The sequence below is a fragment of the Pelophylax lessonae genome, assembly GCF_965119305.1.
Source record: "Pelophylax lessonae genome assembly, chromosome: 5".
In the NCBI taxonomy this organism is placed as follows: domain Eukaryota; kingdom Metazoa; phylum Chordata; class Amphibia; order Anura; family Ranidae; genus Pelophylax; species Pelophylax lessonae.
Window position 1 is genome coordinate 401573769 of NC_138772.1, and position 19334 is coordinate 401593102.

Below are 19334 nucleotides of genomic sequence, written 5' to 3' on the forward strand. Positions count from 1 at the left end.
TAATACTATTTTAGAAGACTAAAATATGACTAAAACTAAAAGAATTGAGAGGACTAAAATATGACTAAAATTAAAATGGCATTTTAGTCAAAAGAACTAAAATGGTATTTTGAAAATGGAAAAATATATGGCGCTCAACAGATAAATCACAATATATAAACCACAATAGTGCTAATAACACGTGCATCAAAAATAAAGTGCAAATTATATCAAATTGTAAATCAAGTCTATACTGCTCCAAACATCAAGGTGTTAAACCAAAAATAGCAGCAGCTGATGGAAAAATCACAGACTTGATAGGAGTCTATTTCTAAAAGCCTCCACCTCCACACATTCACCCAGTGCTAGTATATGTACTGCTTACCAGAAGTACAGGACCCCTTAATTATAGGGGGTCATAAGCGCATATTTTATTCCTCACTTAATCCGACCAGACACTTCACCAATGTAGCGTGGTACTTGTATATGAACCAGGCACTCTCTCACCATCGAGAGTGTATAGCCAGACCAAGGGTTCGGAACGCGAGACCGTAACTTCCGGTTTGGTGGAACGCAGGCGGGCAGCGGCGTTCTCACTCTCTGGAACCGAGATATCTGTATTCAAGGCTTTTAAACTTCTGGATTGTAGGAAGTGTGATTTTAAGCAATAAATGGTCTTTTATCATGAATTACTGCACCATGAGAGCCTTCTTGTTTTTTCTACTTATGGCTTGGTCGTGAATTAACCCTTGGTCTGGCTATACACTCTCGATGGCGAGAGAGTGCCTGGTTCATATACAAGTACCACGCTACATTTGTGAAGTGTCTGGTCGGATTAAGTGAGGAATAAAACCTGCGCTTATGACCCCCTATAATTAAGGGGTCCTGTACTTCTGGTAAGCAGTGCATATACTAGCACTGGGTGAACTTGTGGAGGTGGAGGCATTGAGGAATAAACTCCTATCAAGTCTGTGATTTTTCCATCAGCTGCTGTTATTTGGTTTAACACCTTGATGTTTGGAGCACTAGAGACTTGATTTACAATTTGATATTATTTGCACTTTATTTTTGATGCACATGTTATTAGCACTATTGTGGTTTGTGATTTATCTGTTGAGCGCCATATATTTTTCCATTTTCAATTGTTCACGTTATCACGTTTATGTTGCAGCTCACAGAGTGAAAGAAATTTCACTAAACACACAAATTCACGATTAATTTATTAGTGTTTATTTATCGATCACATCCATTTGCGCAGGTTTAGTTCATGGTGACCCACACCAATCCCCTTCCTTAAAATGGTATTTTAGTCAAAAGACTGACTAAAACTAAATTGAAATTTGACATCGAAATGAACAATGCTCTACCACATAAGAATGTGTAGGGGGCATCTACTAAGCTGCTAAAAGAAAATAAAAAAAAAGTATTTTCTTATTTTTTTTTTAATATTTAATGTTGGTAATAGATTCAGGTAATATATGCAATGACGTTACAGTCAATACAGTTTTTTTTTTTAAATATATTTTCAAGTTGTACTTCTGCTTGTCAAAAAGGATAAAAAAAAAAAAAAAAAAAAATCACTTACTCCATGGTACACCCCTTCTGGTATCACAATCTTGGTTTCATTATTTTGTTGTTGACTATTTGTTTACCTTACTAGTGTTACTAATGGTAATTTAGCTCCAGTTGGAGCATTTCTTCATGACTCCCTTGCAGAATCATCACAAGGTTTCATCTGTCAAACACGACCTTCCTGTTCCACCATGACCTATACAGTATAACCTATAGGAAGCCCAATCCTCCTCCCGCTCTCTGACTTGTTCACATCACTATGGTCTCCCTCTGTTCTTTCCCACATGTGAAAACTCAACAGTTCTTGAGAAAGATGGTTGGATTTTCCCCCACCCGGGAACAGTTTTCCCCCAATAGGGGTGTTCGGATGTCCTGGGGACACGACCAGCATCAACTGTTTTTTTTTTTTAGCTCTGTATACTCATTGTTCTTATTGTTTTGTTTTACTTTTCCTGTATTATTTGTACTGGCTATGTTAAGTCATACACTAATGTACCTACTCTCATACGGACAGAAAATGGATAATGTCCTATCTGGATATTTGTATTTTTACATTAACATTTTCAATAAAAACATGGTAAAATTAGAAAAAAAAAAAAAAAACTTACAATAGAGAAGTAATAATACTCCATGGTATGAATGTCATGCTGCATGAAAACATTCAGAGGTCCTGTTCAGTCCATGTTTAGGTGTGTTATGGTGCACTGGGAAAAAGTCCAGCTGCTGTATGTTTGATGCAATTTTCAGAGTTCCATTGAGCTTGACAGAGACAGATGTAGCAAACACCACACTTTAACTTTAAAAGTGCAAATGTGAACAGGGCCTAGAATGTATTGCTGTTTAGGCAAGCAAGAGTTTGCTAACCAATTTTCCCTTTGTTGGTAAGATGGGCCTTGGCTAACACCCTGGCTACTGGCAGAACTGATAAAAGGGTTGTTAATATGTTTTCTATCAAAGTACAATAAACTTGTCACTACTGCATGATGTGTGCAGTAAGAGCATACAGTATATGTTTATTATGCATGTGGTCTACTTTCCACTCTATATCTTTGTGTCCAGTTTCAGCCTAAACTGCATGAACATTTTGACTTCTGAAAGTCAACAATGTCTCTTTCTAATCTTCCCACAATTTCTTCAGCAGCCTACCCACTCTTTGTCCTGGCTATACAGACTTGAGAAATCTAATTTGCCGGCGAAACCTTACTGAAGAGTGTTGCTGCATAGGAGGTAGGCAGAAAATCAATGAAACTGAATTCACCAAGAAGACAATGACTGACCACCTCAATGCTTTTAAAGTGGTAGTTAATACTGTGCACAAATGCAATTGACAAAATTCACAAATGACTCACAGACAGGGAAACCTTATTTGTACAACCCCTTGAGAGTGTTTTTTTTTTTACTTGAGACCCATTGTGGCTGAGAGACCGAGATGCTCTAGGAGAGGGATCCTCAAACTTTCCAAAGGGCCAATTCGTTGTCCTTTAGACTTGGATGGGACATCACTGTAGCAAGCGGGGAAAAAGCCCCATTGTCAGTGGTTACTTAAGAGTAAACAGTGTCCCAGACCTGGTGGTCACTGAGGGTAAAAATGTACCAGGTTTAGTGAGCAGAAGGAGTAAAACATGACCAATCACCTGTGGTTAGTAAGAAATGAAAAGCCAGAATATTGCCTTATCATTGGTATCAGTGGAAGGAATAGTGCCTCATTGTTGGTATAAGTGGGAGTAGTAGTGCCCAGTCCTTGAGGACAATGGAAGAATGGTGCCCCATTATTAGTATCAGTGGGAGGAATGGTGCCCCATCCTTGATATCAGTGAAATAACAGAAGAATAGTACCCCGCTTTTGGTATCAGTGGGAGGAATAGTGCTTAATTTATCGTATTAGTGAAAGGAATAGTGCCCCATTATTGGTGTCCTGTGAGAGAAATAGTGCCCCATTATTTATATCAAACGGAGGAATAGTGCCTTGTTGTTATCAGAGGGAGGAATAATGCCCCATAGGCCAGTTTAAAAGCATTAATTAGCTGCAGTTTAACGATGGGCGGACTCTCGCGGTTCACTCCCGGTGCTACAGAGCTATGCCGGTCTGTTATACTGTTTGGTATGGTATTTACTATCCGTCTACTACATTGGTTCATGATGTATTTGCTTCCAATTGTTGACTTTGCTTTGGGAGACTGTCCCTGCAGTGACTACTGTTTGTTATTTCTTTGAAAAAAAATTTCAACAAAAATATATTAAACAAAAAGAATTGGATGCAATTTGGTGACTGCTGCTCTAGAATTCTTCATTATTTTTTTACCTAAAGGTGAAGTATGGCCAAAGATTTTTTTTTGGCTATACTTCTATACTGTGACCCAATTTCAGCGACAGCGCGCTAAACCCGCTGTCGGCTGATGTCACCCAGCCAGACCAGGCTGGGAAAAGATCTCAACTCTACAGATTCCACCCAGATTCCTGGACTGGCAGCTGGTTCAATCTCATCATTTGCACTACTGGGAGACTGAGTCAGCAGCTCCCTCCCCAGCTTAGCGATCTGGTGAGCACTGGAGGGGCAGAGCAGACAGCCGCTGACTGACAGTCACTCTCTGTTTAGAGCAGAGGGGAGAACTGAGCGATCAGATGTGCTTGATTGCGCAATTCTCAATGCAGAGGCGACAGTGGACAGATGCAGCATCAGATCAACGCTTCATCCACCTAGGTGAGTATAAGGCTTGTTTTTTGGTAATCCTATACCTATCTTATGAGTAATTAACAAGAGGGTGGACTTTATTTTAATGTTAAAAATTCAGTGCTATGGTTTTCAACTAATGTATATTTGTAACCAAACTTTTTTTTTTTAACTTGTTTTTAAGTAGGAAAGGGTTATATTGCGGTTTGTGTCACTAGTATGGAGATTCACCCTTCTATATTTCCTGGTGACCATTATCACAAAAAAAAAAGAACATGATGGGAAATCCAAATCTTTATATTTGTCCTAAGAACAATGGGTATGGAGTAAAAACTCTAATGAGATCAGTAAGCAGTAGCAGAAGTAAGTACCTGACAATCTCCCAATGTAGGGGCCTTCAGCTACACTGTATGGCCATACCTTTGTGTACACCTGACCATCAAACCTCTGAACTTGTTGCACAACCTATTACAAAACCAGAGGCATTCATTTGGAGTTTCCCTCCCCCCTATAACATCCTCCCCTCTTTAGCTACTACTTATTGATCTCAGCGTTCAGTGCTGTCATACTCTGACTGACAATTACTTGCTCATGCACAACTGTACCCAAATTAATTTTTTATATATATTTTTAAAAAAATAGATAGAGCTTTTTTTGTAGTATTTAATAAGCACCAGGGTTTTCGTTTTTTACTATACACAGGAAAAAAAAATGTGTCCCTTACTTTAGGTATTAAAACATAGCAAATGAAAAAGCCAGGCCAATACAATAATAGCTAAATTGGCCTCTTTTTGGAAAGTAGACACTCCAGATTTGATTTTTTTTCCACTTAGTTCTGCCTTCCGGGGACGCAGATTCAGCTGACAGTCATCACTGAGCTGGCCCAGGCTGTGCAGAGATCCTGACAAAACGTTGTGATCCACCCAGATGCCTGACCGGTAACTGGCTCAGTTTTTCAGCACACCACTGACCGCATGAGCCAGCCGTTCATTCCCCCACCCCAGCCCGGCACTCCAGCAAGTGCTGGAGGGCCAGAGCAGAGAGCGGTAGCTGACAGTGTCAAAGGAGAGAGCATCTTTCCAGAAAATATGTTTGGACCGAGATTCCAACAGGGGAGGCTGCAATTAGTGCTAATATTTACTTCTGTATTTTAAAGCTGCGTGTCTGAACTAATAGTATGTGCATGATTGATAGATATTATAATGGGTTGGAGAGTACTTTTTATAGTAAGGGCTCATTTATACAAGAAAGCCGTGCAGAATGTACAACTGCTGGTGTGTGCTGGGATGAACAGTGCTGATAGGTTTATCCCATCGCATCAACTTTATTGAACATCAGAAGAGACATTTCACGCAGTTCTATTTACTGCAGTGCTGTTGCAATGCGGTAGTTTGCTTTACAAGACAATGCACTGAAATAAGTAGTGCACGCTCGCAGTATTTTTTTTTTTCAATGCATACCACCACATCACAGTAGTGGGAACAGACTTCATGGAAAACCAGGAAAAAAAATATTCTTTTAAAAATTGTCCTTGGGTTTTTCTCCGCAGAGTGAATTTTCACTTTGTTGTATTCCATTCACGAAGATAAGTGAAACTCACTTTGGAAGTACACATGCTGTAGTCCTGAAATCAGAGTCACTGTCTTCAATAAAAGCATAGATAGATAAATGCATTCGAGAAACACTGCATCAGGATGCAGTACCGCTGACTTTTTGTCTGGACAGTGCTGATTGGCCCTGTGCTAATCACATGCACTGTCCCAACAAAAATAAAAACAAAACTCCCTAACAATACGCACCCAACTGAGCATGTGCAGAGTGACTCCAGTAACTGTCCTATCCCAACAGTGGAAGAAGGGGAGGATCAGAGAAGACAGGATCAAACAGCTGTTCAATACAATGCAGAGGATTACCCTTTAGGTTCCACAGTGAGTATAACAAGCATGCTTTACTGCATATACACACTGATTTTACTGTTGTGGGTTTAGTAACACTTTAATTACATATTTATTTTCCATTTTATGTATTCCAGCAGAAATTATAAAGCAAAACTCTAGACAAAATGTTTTCTCTTCTTTTGGGAAGAGTAGGGAAGGGTCAAACACCTTTCAGGTTTTTATTGCTGGTCCAATTGCAAATAGGGAATTTTTTTTTTTAGGGTAAGAGGAAGTGTGGTAAAACCTCCGAAAAACAAAGACAGTCGGCAATGAAAACCTGAGAGGTGTCATAACCTTTCCCACTAACCAGAAAAAATATTTAGCTAGAGTTGGACTTTAAACATCAAAGTTACTGACTAATGATTATTCAAAAGAATTATAAAAATGTGTTTCTTAAAGAAGAATTTTATATTTCCCCATCCCCTTGCTTTTTTTCCCCTTCTCTCTGACCAGTTATGCAGTTTGTCCTCAATTTTTACCCTAAGTGCATAGCAAATACAGTGTTCTGATGTGATCCACTACTCAGGGGATGCTGCCCTGGTTCCTACCGCCATCTTCCCATCTTACATCCAAGCTGTCTGTCTCTTCTGGGTTATTGCAGCACTCAATGACACGTAAAAAAATAAATAAATAAATAAAAAATAATAAAAGAAAAAAAAAAAAACACCCTTTTCGTATTGCTAAGAATGGGGAGGTTGCAGGGTGAAAAACTCCCTTTTGGAAGTGGATGTAACAATGTCCACATATTAAGTTTTATGGTGCAAAGCACCCGTAACCTGCGCTCAGAGTGGTATAAACTTTAGTCCACCTTATTAGGGTCTTTCGACTATTTCTGTAGCTGTGGACACGACAACCCAGGAAAAATGCTACGGCCTTGCTGCCCCTTACACGACCAGGGAAGTCTGGAAACACTGTAACAACAAACACAAGGGCGCACCGGCCTAGTGCATTATCATTTGGATGGTTTATTTAAAAATAAGGACTAAAAATACTCCCAAACGAGTTCTTGTTAAAAGCATGTCACAAAAGGAACGCAGTCCTCAGTAGAGGTATCCGAGGGTGAGTTGTCCCTTAGATTTTTGAAGGCTAACGCGTTTCGAGGCCTAGCCTCGAAACACGCTAGCCTTCAAAAATCTAAGGGACAACTCACCCTGGGATACCTTTACTGAGGACTGCGTTCCATTGTGACATGCTTTTAACAAGAACTCGTTTGTGAGTATTTTTAATCCTTATTTTTAAATAAACCATCCAAATGATAATGCACTAGGCCGGTGCGCCCTTGTGTTTGTTTGTTGTTACAATGTCCACATATTGCATGATCCTTTAAACAGCCACAATTATCTTAATAACCTGAATTTTAGCTACTTTGTCATTCTTGAAGACTTGAAGTAGGTTGTGCATGATACACAAAACAGATCAATAATACCGCATAAATGGGCCGCATGGTAAACAGTAATAATAAGAGAGCGGTATGTAAACACAAAAGACAAAATGTGCCTGTTGTGTTTACACTCAGGCCTGTAGAAGAATGCAATAAAGACATTGGAGAAGTGTGGTGTACATTTCATCCTGACAGATCATGAAACAATGAACATGCTGCCGAGGATCCACTTTCAGGGTATGTAGCAAAGGTGAATGGAGATAATGATACAAAATGTGTGCCTTTTGATTCCCAGAAAACATACAGGGCACAAAGAGAGCATAGATACCCCACAAGTCCAAGCAGAAAAATATACAACATGTTCCTGTACAGACCATGACACATTTAATTCCACTAGTGGCAGGGGATCAAATGACTGGAAACTAAAAAGTTGCTGGAGATACATTAATAAATGATGTTTAATTAAAAGAGGGAAGCAACAATGAAAAACACAGCTCAAATAAACGTGCCTTGGGCTTCATGGATTGTAGTCTTGATTATACTGTAAGTCCTAAAATAATTACTACCGAAAAAAGCGAGCTATAGTGTTTTTGAGTGTGGATGTGTATATTTACACAAACACACACTATATATACATTGTGTGTATATCAAATACACACACAGTGAGGACTACTGACCATCTAGTAGCATAGCTGTTTTAACAGAATCATTTCGGAAATTGAGAGATGGAAAGCCACAGCATGCAAATTCCTCCCCAAACTAGTGCTCACCGCATCATCTCAGTCTAGATGTGAATTGCAAATTCTCTGATGCTGTCAAAAAAGGAACATCATTTGAGGAAAGATCTGTCTGTCAGACAGGTTCACAAGCATGATATTACTGCAATGAAAAGCACTTGTGCAACTCTAGCCCTAATGACCACTCACACTCCTAAACTACACAATTATACCTGCTTGTACAGTATATTCGTTAGTCCCATTCCCAAATCAAAGGGCGTTGCATCCCTTTCCACCTCCCTGAGAGCCCCATCCTTTTGTGGCTATACCAGCCTGAACTCTTCAGAGGCATTTTTTCTGGGAAGGCTTTCCACAAGATTTTGCAATATGCCTTTAGTAATATGTGCCCATTCAACTAATTTGGGAGGTCAGGAAGTGATGTTGGAAGAAAATGCATGTCGTGCAACTGGAGTTCTAATTCATATCAAAGGTGTTTAGTAGAGTTAAGGTCTAGACTCTGCACAGGCCACTTGATTTCCTCCACCCCAAATCAAGGCTTTAAGGGGCTGATGTTACACATAGGGACACAATCATGTTGGAAGATAAAAGGGTCTTTCTGAAACTGTTGCTACAAGGTTGGACGTGCATCTTTGAAAGCACCTGAACTCACTTTGGTAGGATGTCTACATATCATCCAATCTCAGTCTCTCTCTTTTCCAATATCGCCTCCGAAATTGTATTTTGAACATAAATGGCTGAAACTTAAATGAAACAAACGTGGCATAGCTGTGCTAGCTATTAAGTACACAAATCAGGGAAACATTGCAAAAATATGTTCATCTTTAGACTAGCTGAGTTTTGTTCAAGATCGCCCCCCGTATTTAAACAGCTCTGCTGATTTCTCCTTCAGCTGAATAGACTAAAAACCCCCAAAAAAGGTTTGAAACACAGGAGGGTCATTGTCCATGCACTGTGTTCCTATAACAGACATGGTAAGCAGCTTTTCATGAATAAACACTTCATTTTGCTTAATTAGTAGTTTTGCCATGTACACAGGAATAAGCAACATTAACCGTTTCATCTCTTATCCTTCACACAAGCTTACAAATTGTTCATTTAAGTTAACATAATTTCTGCTAACGGTGAATGTCCCCTAATTGGTTTAATAAGACAGACCTTCATAGTGAATATTTTTTTTTTCCAGCACATTAAGGCTCATTAGGATTTACACATTACTCCTTCATGTACAAGGGCAGCAAAATCCTAACTGCAGCATTATGATTATGGTTGCCTTACATGTTGCAGCTGGTCTACTGTGGTGTGCTAAAAGAATATCATATACTGGAGTTTGGGAGCGGACGTCCTTGTACACATCAGGAATATACTGAAACTACATATAATGTCTTTATTCCAAAGTTTCTAACAATAAAATCCCTCAATTTAACAGGCACAGTCATGCTGATGCTAGTAAAGTACTTGTGTTCATTGTACTGCAGACACACATAAAGATGTACAGAAACTGACATTGTAACCTTATCTAGACCATTTATTAGGCCCATGTTCCTTGCTATTATTTGACTACCATGGTTACTATGGATGTCTGCCTGTTCACAAACACAAATAACAGAATGTGAAGCATCTCACTGCTTCACCAATGAATTACAAAGATGAACTCCAATTCCCCTGTTAGCCCATTCTTACCGGTGTTTTTTAATGCCATTAGATGTGGCTTCTCCTCCGCTTGGCTTCTTGTCCTCAGACATGCTGCCTTTATTACGGTGGAAGCTTAAATCCAAACTCTCTTCTGGAGAAGAATTTCCAACGGTCTCAAATCCACTCAAGGAATGATCAGACTCTGAATCTAAAAGAAGCACAATTGTGTTAATGAAATACACACTCTCGTCCGCACAGCGACAACTGAAAAACTTCTCACATTCGCAGAGCACTGAAACCCGAGGAGGTTACTTTGTTATGTTGACAGGCTCCATCCACTAAGAGATGCATCTCTCCCTGGATCCTAATGAGTTATACTGGAAAACAAAAGGCACCCCAAACCATTTTATTTTATTCACCATATTGACTTTAAACTGAAGTAAAGCTCAAAAAAGATGCTCAGCCTGCATTATATTAGACGTTAATATTGCTGCCGATAGGTCTGATAAGAATAAATTGATCACATTATGAAAGAAAATGAATACAGAAAGCGTTGGTATGGTTGTTTTTAGACATACACATAAAGCAAGGACACTTTTCTGATCATGTGCGATTCCTCTTGCAGAACTGCATTGGGCGAAGAATCATCAGCAACCAGACAGTCGGTACATCTCTACTGTGTCCTTGCTGAATTGTAATAATATAGTGGCTGGTGACTGGAAACAGAGAGCAAAGATGGAAAGCACCAGTAGCTAGATAGACAAGTAAGCTCTCTTTTTTTTACACATTGCTTTTATTTTGACAAAAGTGTTGTACTGGAAATCGGATCAAAATTGCATCACACTAGTGTGAATGGGAATGTGCACATACGACTAAGCTTTTGCCAACTTGTTCTTAACAGTGCAGGTTCCAAGTTTCTCACCCTTATACTAGTTTCACTGCTTAGTAGGTAGCCTAGAGGAAACATGCTGAATGGATGTTAAAAGCTCTTTTAGGTTTCACCGCTGATATGACTTTTTCAGTCAATTTTTCTGAGTAATGACACAAGGATCAGGATAACAGTCCCTATGTATGTCCTTTTAACTACAAGTCAGCTATGGCAGCTTCTGTTTCTATCCTCACAGATTACTTTAACAATCTGCACATAAAAATAATTATCATATGTGACTACATAGACATCCTGTTGATCCTTTTTAAGCTGCTGTCCATAAGGTGATCGTTTTATTTAATAGTTTTATTTTTTTTGCAGTTCAGTACAGGAAACGGGATAAGTAGTATTTAACCATGGGTCTTATGCAGCTACCTTCAGGTGACTGGGCACTGAAAAAAAAAAAAAAAAAAAAAAGCTACAGGAACATCCCTTATATAACCCCTCCAACATCAAGCTAGCCCAGTTTTGTGGCAGGCTAAGTCAGTAAAAAAAAAAAAAAGCCTGAATGCATAAAATTTAGTATTTTTAGGCATCTGTGTGCAAGAGGCCTTTGTCCCCAACCATGGGACCCCATTAACAGACTAGCGGAGAAGGGAGCAGTACAGAAAACTTGCCCTTTGCTCACATAACAAACTGGTCAAGAAGCGCTTGACAGACTAAGGCAGGATATACAAGGTTTGAATCTTCGATTCAAACCGTGTATGGGCAGGCTAAATGTACCAAGCTCATCGATCAATCAACTTGAGCCAACCAGCATGCTATGCTATAGCCGCTAGCAATAATTACTGTCTTCTCCTGGCGAGGACAGCTCCCCCCTCTTGCTGGGAGAAGACAATGGCCTGGCAGGAGGGATTCCCACATAAACACTGTCTGTATTAATGGGAGAATCAAGCTAATTTCTTTCCTGCAGGAAAGAAGTTTGCTCTGTGTATGGCCGGCATAAGAGAGTAGCTTGTTAACACCCTATGCCTGAAAAATTAACCAGGTAGAACCTAACATATGTGTGAACAGAAGCTCAGATGACTTGTCAAACTCACCTAGCAATAACTGGAACCAGAAACAGGGCACCCTCTGCAGGAACCCTTGGGAAGCACAAAGAGGCTGTGGCCAACAAGTTGATTCTCGCAGCACGTACGCCTGCAAAGTGAAGTTTCACCACATTTATTAAGTTCTAGAGAAAATTACCTTGCAGAGAGCAACTTCCCTTGCCTTAGTAAATCGACCCCATTGACTTCCTAGCCTTTAAGAGGGTAGGGATGAGTAAATCCAAAAAGCCCTTGTCCCTCAAGACCTTGCCTTTAACAGCCCAGTTGTTTTTGCCAGCAGCTGAGAGATAGGATGGTGGACCGGTCCTTTGGACAGATGGTCTGGACAATTTGGAAGGGTCCATGGAGAATTTGTCAGGTATATGATGAAGTACCCTGTCCCCTGGGCCAATTTAATGTAAAGAGAATCGCTACAATGCTCTCCATTTTGATCCTGTGGAGCAGACAAGGGAGAAGCTGGAAGGTGTAGATTATATAAAACTGATCCAACAGAGTGATCAGAGTGCCCCCTGCTAAAGCTCGAGGGTACTTGGATGTGGCTATAAGCCTTTCCAGTCTGTTAATAAACCTGGACACCAGAAGTTCCATGTACAGTGTCCCCCACTTGCAACAAAGGGCTTAAAACAACTTCATACCCCTGGATCCAGATGCTGATGACTGAAAAAGTCCACCTGCCAATTTTCCCCATCTGGGTTGTGGACAGCAGACAGGGCTAAAACATGCAGTTCTGCCAAAGAGAGGTATAAATCCGGTTCCTTCTGAGCCCTGCAGTGCCTCCCTAATGGTTAATTTAAGCCTGATATTATTTGATAGGATTATTCTAGAGTGATCCTGCAATCTGGCTTTTGTTCTCACGTTGCAAGAATGTTGATGTGCAATGATTTAAAATGAATATGGCACTGCCTCAGGAGGCAGACATGATCAGACCCAAGCCGCTATGCAGGCAAGAATTGAGAGCCAACTCTGTGAAGGGACTGGGCATAAGAGCGGGTGGAGGATCCAACCAAATTTCTGCAGAATCTGCAGTGTACATAGGACACTGGCTGACAGGGATGGGGAGGACTGATCATCCAGGTAAGCTACAGCACATATTTTATAGAACGAAGCAGAGTAGGCATCCCTGATGTTTACTTAAGCCAGAAAATCTCTTTGGAAGGAGGGAGCCAATTACTGACCTTGCTGATTCCATGCAGAACTTTTGAGCCCACAGGAACAAGTTGTGAGTTTTCAGATACAGAATGAGCTGAACGTCACCATGTGGCTAGGGAACTGAACAGGTTGGAGTAAAAGCCTAGCTCGGGATAGGGGCAGTAACCCACCTGCGAACAGAAGCTTTTTCTGGAGGAAGAGTACTCATACCCCCTTGTGATCTCCTTGATATACTTATGCAAGGAGGGACCAAACAAGCGTTCACCTTCAAAAGGGTAGGTGATTCAGTCATTTCTTGCACATGAATTTTGCTGACCAGCAAGTGAACCAAAGAATCCTCCACATATACAGAGCAAAGACTCATCCTAGGGATTTAGCAAAACAAGTCCGCTAAGCTGTCCCCGCAGTAGCGTGAGGCCACAGGTAAAAGCCCTAGTCGTAAGGATCTATTAAAATGGAGCTAGGGTTGCATAGCAGGGCCTGTCAAGATAAAAAGGGCCTCTATACTTTTGTCCACTGAGCTCTTAAATGTAGGATTATCCTTTACGGGGATTGCACGAATTAGGACAAGAGGTGGCAGGGTCCTCTATAGGGGGCCATCCATGTTTGGTATGTTACGTTAATTATGTTAAAAAGGTATAAAACAATTAAGAAATGTGCATGTTTTGCAAATATGTATTATTTTTTTCTTTTTTTGCCTGGGCATGCTCCTTAAAAGGTAGCAAACAAGACAAGTAAATATCCCCTGCGCTCAGAAAGTGCATGTAGGACAGAGAGGCATTGGCTGTACCATAAGCATCAAAGGTCTTGCTGCCCTCTCGGGATGATGGGTATCCACACAAACTGAAAACAAAAAGACAAGAGAAGGGCGCACCGACCTAGTGCAATACCATAAAATATTTATTGACAAATTGTGAAAACAACATATATTCTACTCACAAGAGTACGCTATATACAAGCGAAAAAGAGAGTCCCTTCAATTGTCCAGAGACCATAGGACCGTGATGCTTAGTTGTGACAGGCAGACTTGAAGGTGTCCATATTGCTAACGCATTTCGAGGGAGAACCCTCTTCCTCAGACCCGACGGCTCTGAGGAAGAGCTGAAGGGACTCTCTTTTTTGCTTGTATATACTGTAGCTTACTCTTGTGAGTAGATTATATGTTTGTGTTACCAAATTAAAACAGCGCTAGCATGAAAATGTAAAATATACCAATATACAAATAAATGCAATACATTAATATATAAAATGATCCTTTAAACTTAAAACATTATAAAAGTCCTCCTTGGTAAAAATATATAGTGACTCTTAGGGCTCTTTCACACGGGCGGTCCGATCAGATCCGCCTGTCAGTTTTTTAGGCGGATCTGATCGGATCCTCCATGCAGCTCTATGGGGCAGCGGGTGTCAGCGGAGACACTTCCGCTGACACCCGCTGCCCTCCGCATCCGATCCTGTGCTGAAATCTGGACGGATGGAAACCCTATTTTTCCATCCGTTCAGTAATCGGAGCGGAGTGGATCTGATGAGAGCGGACAAGCGGTCCGCTCTCCTCCGATCCCCCATAGAGGGCAGCGGGTGCTGAGACACCTCCCTCTCCGCTCTGCAAGCGGAGACGGAGCTGTCATCCGCCCGGCTCAGCGGGGATCGCGGATCGATCCCCGCTGAGCAACACGGATCCGCCTGCGGAGGCGGACCGTGTGAAAGAAGCCTTAAAGTGCTTAGGTGCGGATCCTTATTCCTGGTGCAAAATATAATTAAAGTGCTCGAGTGTAAAACGTCCCAACAAATTGGTGCTCTTGTGAGTGGCCCTCCAGGTCCCCTACTCACCACAATGCAGATATATCAGCGCATATATTGATATAGCGACTTGAGATATATAGGCTCCAGTATTGGTTCCAAATGCCCTTGATGGGATCGCTCCGATAGGCGGTGATCGTATAGCCAGGATATGTAATAAAAGAGGGGCCAATAGTGTAATACGTAATGGTATTTATTCCCCAAACATTACATGCTATACTTACAGACAGATAGTATTAAAATCACACTGGATACAGGTCGGAATGCCGCAGCGGCGTGCGTTCTACGGAATCCAGGAAGCCGGACCAGAAGGTCACTTCACCAAGGAGGACTTTTATAATGTTTTAAGTTTAAAGGATCATTTTATATATTAATGTATTGCATTTATTTGTATATTGGTATATTTTACATTTTCATGCTAGCGCTGTTTTAATTTGGTAACACACACTTTCTCCAATATTATTTTGGATGCACAGCAGCTGCATAACACATTTCACATTTTTTTCTAACACTGTAGGTGTTGAGCGCTGTTCTAATTTTGTTTCATAGATTATATGTTGTTTTAACAATTTGTCAATAAATATTTTATGGTATTGCACTAGGTCCGTGCGCCTTTCTCTCTTGTCTTTTTGCATGCTACTTAAAGACTAAGTTCCCCTTTAAGCAAAAATAATATTGCAGGAAAAAATGTGTGTATTTATTATAACTTTCTGATGTATGCAGAGCATTACATTCATGATCAGTAGATCGCACATTCAGTGTCAGGCTCCTGCAGACACTGCCTCCATCTTGCCCATCCGTATCTCCATACAGGCAGACAGTTACAAAGGTGGAGGAAGTGTCAATGAACTACGAGAGCGCTCACCAGTGCCCTTGCAGTTCATTTAAAACTACAAGCTGTCTGCCAACAGGACTTATAGTTCCATTCATTCACAGAATGCTGTGAATGAATGACACGGCTGTGGGGGCGCAACTGGTTTTAACAAGTGATAACAGGTACGGAGAGAAGTATGGGGGTCAGACCGGAGTATGGGTGTAAAGGCCCATACACACGATAAGAAAATCTGTAGGGAAAATTCGTCCGGCGACCGATCTGCCGATTTTCGGATTGTTAATATGGTGCTTTCGGCAGCCAACTCCGACTTTGCGGCTGACAAAATCCTGATGTGCAGGCTATATAATTTGTGTCGTCCGTAATACAACGTCCGATTTTCGTTTAATCAGTACAGATTTGGACGGAAAAAAAATCTTAAGAGCAAGACTGGGCATGCTCAGAGACGAAAGAACACATACAAAGCAATCCAACACATGACATCACTTCTGAAGTAGAATTCTGTCGTACGGTAAAATTCGTATGAAAATAACCTCTTCACTTTCCACATCAGACTAGCATGCCACAAAAAACGGACGACAGATCGTTCGATAATCTGATCGTGTGTACGGGGCTGTACATACTATAAAATGTGATTCTATCCTTTAAAGGCTAATATCTTTTAACAAAAAATAAAAAAATGAATGCACATGTTTTTAAATCAGTGGATGGCGGGTGCCATGTCCGGTTCATCCCCAGTCTTCCTAAAGCAATGTGCCCATACTGCTGTACGGACTGTCAGTTTCAAAGCTGAAGGAAGGTTGAATGGACTACGAGCGTACTCATTAGCATAGTCCATTGAAAGTGGGACTTGTAGTTTATCCATTCATTATTGTGAACGGATGACGTGACTGTAAGGGTGGAGCCATGCCGATTTTACATTTCGACAGTGGTTGGGGGGGGACAAGACCCCCACCTGCTGTCACAGTGGGGGATGGGGGGCGGGGGATGTTGCATAGTAACATTTTAAATGTTACACCCTAAATACGGGCGTAATATGTAGCCGGTTACTAAAAGTAACACCCCCCCCCCCCAAAGTCGTTCTCATTCAATGAATAGTATATACCATAGCTCCTCCTACTGATGCAGCTGGTTTGTTTGCTCCCCAGAAAAAGTGCTGGCCATTCAAATTAGGCACCTACGCAGTTTGAATAGCCATAAGCAGTTGCTAGGGGTAGCATTAAAATGGAAGATAAATTCAGCCAATCCTGCAAATGGAAGGATGAAGAGGAATGAGGTTCCAGAGCTTTTTCTAGAGAGGAGCCAAAACAGCTGAATCGATTATGGGAGGACCTATGGTATGTACTAGTCATTGGATGTACAATTGCTTTGGGCCTACATTTTAGGTTTTGGCCAGAGTAAGGAGGAGAAGTTACACAGCGTGGTTTCCTCCCAGTTCGAGAACAAGCACGCTGTTGGTCGTGTGAAACGCGTCTACCATTTCCATTCTGTTGTACCTTGTATCCAGATTTTTACAAATAATCCTTTGCTACTATCAAGTCATCGTTTTGGTGTGCGGCCACTTTCTCTTCATGTTCCCGTTATCCAGTGGTGATCCAAGGTCCAGCACCCACAGCTAATTGTGGATATAGATTCACCTGAGCGGTGTACATCTTCTTATCACTTGTCCTCCCAGTGCTTCCTCTTGTGGCTCCCCTCTGCTGGTCGGATTGGGATCTCCTCCACCTTACCCCACTGGAATATCTAAGGACTACCTAGATATGTAGACCCCTGGATTTTTTCAACCGTGATGAGCCTTTTCCTTCATTTATTCTATAAGTGTGCAATAAAATGTTTTATTGGTTACTGCATTTTGATGCACCTTCCCTTTATTCTTCCTAGAAGAAGTTAGAACCATAGGAAGTTTTTTTTTTTTTTATTGCGGTTTGTTTCACTGATTTTTGTGTATTGGTTTGCAAAAGCTCTCCATTTGGTTCCATCATTATGACAACGGAAACACATATAGCGATAAAAGTCTAACAGGTTCTACACCCTTCCCCACAACTGACAAAAAAGTCTGAGGTTGAGATTTAATATTAGCTATAGATGGCTTGCTTGTGTTCATTGTTTTACCTCAACTCAACATTATAATTCTTATCAATTATGAAGTTATTAGTTCGAAAAGTAATTCGGTTTGTTCCCTGCCAGTCTATAGATGATCACACATTGTACAATCTGATTGTTTAAGCTCCTTTAGATCTACCAAAAAATATGCAGTGCAGGGGTCTGCCTAACTGAATATAATATAATTGAATAGATTGTTGGTGAAGGCACTCACATTAGCTAGTTTAGGTAACTCTAAGGGCTGGTTCACACAGGGATTGCATGGTACCATACAATTTGGTGCCTGCAAACCATGTGTGTTTTCAATCTGCGTTTGGGGTGCCTTAAACAATACACTGGCACCCCTTGCAGGATATAGCTTGAAGTAGTAGCACCTATATGTTTATTGAAACAATACACTTGCACCCACATGCAGAGCGCAAGGGTAGCATATTCACCTTTGGTGCAGGAAACACACTGAACGCACCTCTCCCACACTGTGTTCTGGTGCGAACAGGCCTTAAGACAGATGTAAGCTGTTTATTAAATGTTACCACTATCCACAAAAATAAGTGTGGGGCATTACGTTGTTATTTATTTTGAATGGCACCCCAATGCGTCTAGCTTGCACATGTGCCTTTTAGAGCGCTACAATGAACAGATGCACCTATGCATTGTGATGCAAAAGAGTGGAATTACAAGAGTCCAAGAGTCCAATTGCCCCCCGAAACAATGCCAGAACAGGTCAGAAGCACAGAGGTTAAGAAATGATAAGATCAGAGTCCTGTCTACAAATGCTCGCAGTTTAGGTAAAAAAAATCAATGAACTTGGGTCAATTATGGCATCTGAGAATGTAGATTTAGTGGCTGTTTACGGAGACATGGTTTAATGAAAGAAATGACTGGGACATAACCATACCAGGGTACTCTTTATACAGAAGAGACAGAGAAGGCAAGAAAGGAGGAGGAGTGGCCCTGTATGTGAAAGATAGCATTAAATCTAACCTAATACAAGTTGGTGAGGCCAACATAGAGTCAGTTTGGGTTACGTTGCAGTTTGCTAATCATGCAGTAACTCGTGTAGGTGTGATATATAGACCACCTGGTCAAGTCAAAGAACTAGATGATCTACTAGTTGAAGAAATAGCTAAAATGACAATGAAAGGAGAAGTTATCATTATGGGAGATTTCAATCTTCCAGATATAAACTGGAAAACCAAAATAGCAAGTTCTACCAGGAGTACAGATATTCTAAATTCCCTACTGGGGTTGTCTCTGCAACAAGTGGTTGAGGAGCCAACCCGGAGGGAGGCCATTTTGGATCTGGTATTCACAAATGGGGATTCGGTATATGATGTCATTGTAGGCGAAACCTTGGGATCCAGTGATCACCAGTCAGTGTGGTTTAATATAAGAACTGTGAAAGAGTCACACCACACAAAAACAAAAGTTTTAGATTTTAGAAAAACAGACTTTTTAAAAATGAAATTAGTCATAAATGAGTCCTAATCAGACTGGAACGGATTACATGGAGTCCAGGAGAAATGGGACTACTTAAAAGGTGCATTATTGAAGGCAACAGAAA

At 40.9% G+C, this 19334-nt stretch overlaps 1 protein-coding gene across 3 annotated transcripts in view; it reads right to left on the reverse strand.

Moving 5' to 3' along the window:
• Nucleotides 1-19334, reverse strand: part of OSBPL1A (oxysterol binding protein like 1A) — a 248851-nt gene that overhangs the window by 47668 nt on the left and 181849 nt on the right. For all 3 annotated transcript variants that reach the window (XM_082258671.1, XM_082258672.1, XM_082258673.1), the window contains one exon: nt 9958-10117. In XM_082258671.1, coding sequence (XP_082114797.1) covers nt 9958-10117 — 160 coding nt within the window. The remainder of the gene's footprint in view (nt 1-9957; nt 10118-19334) is intronic.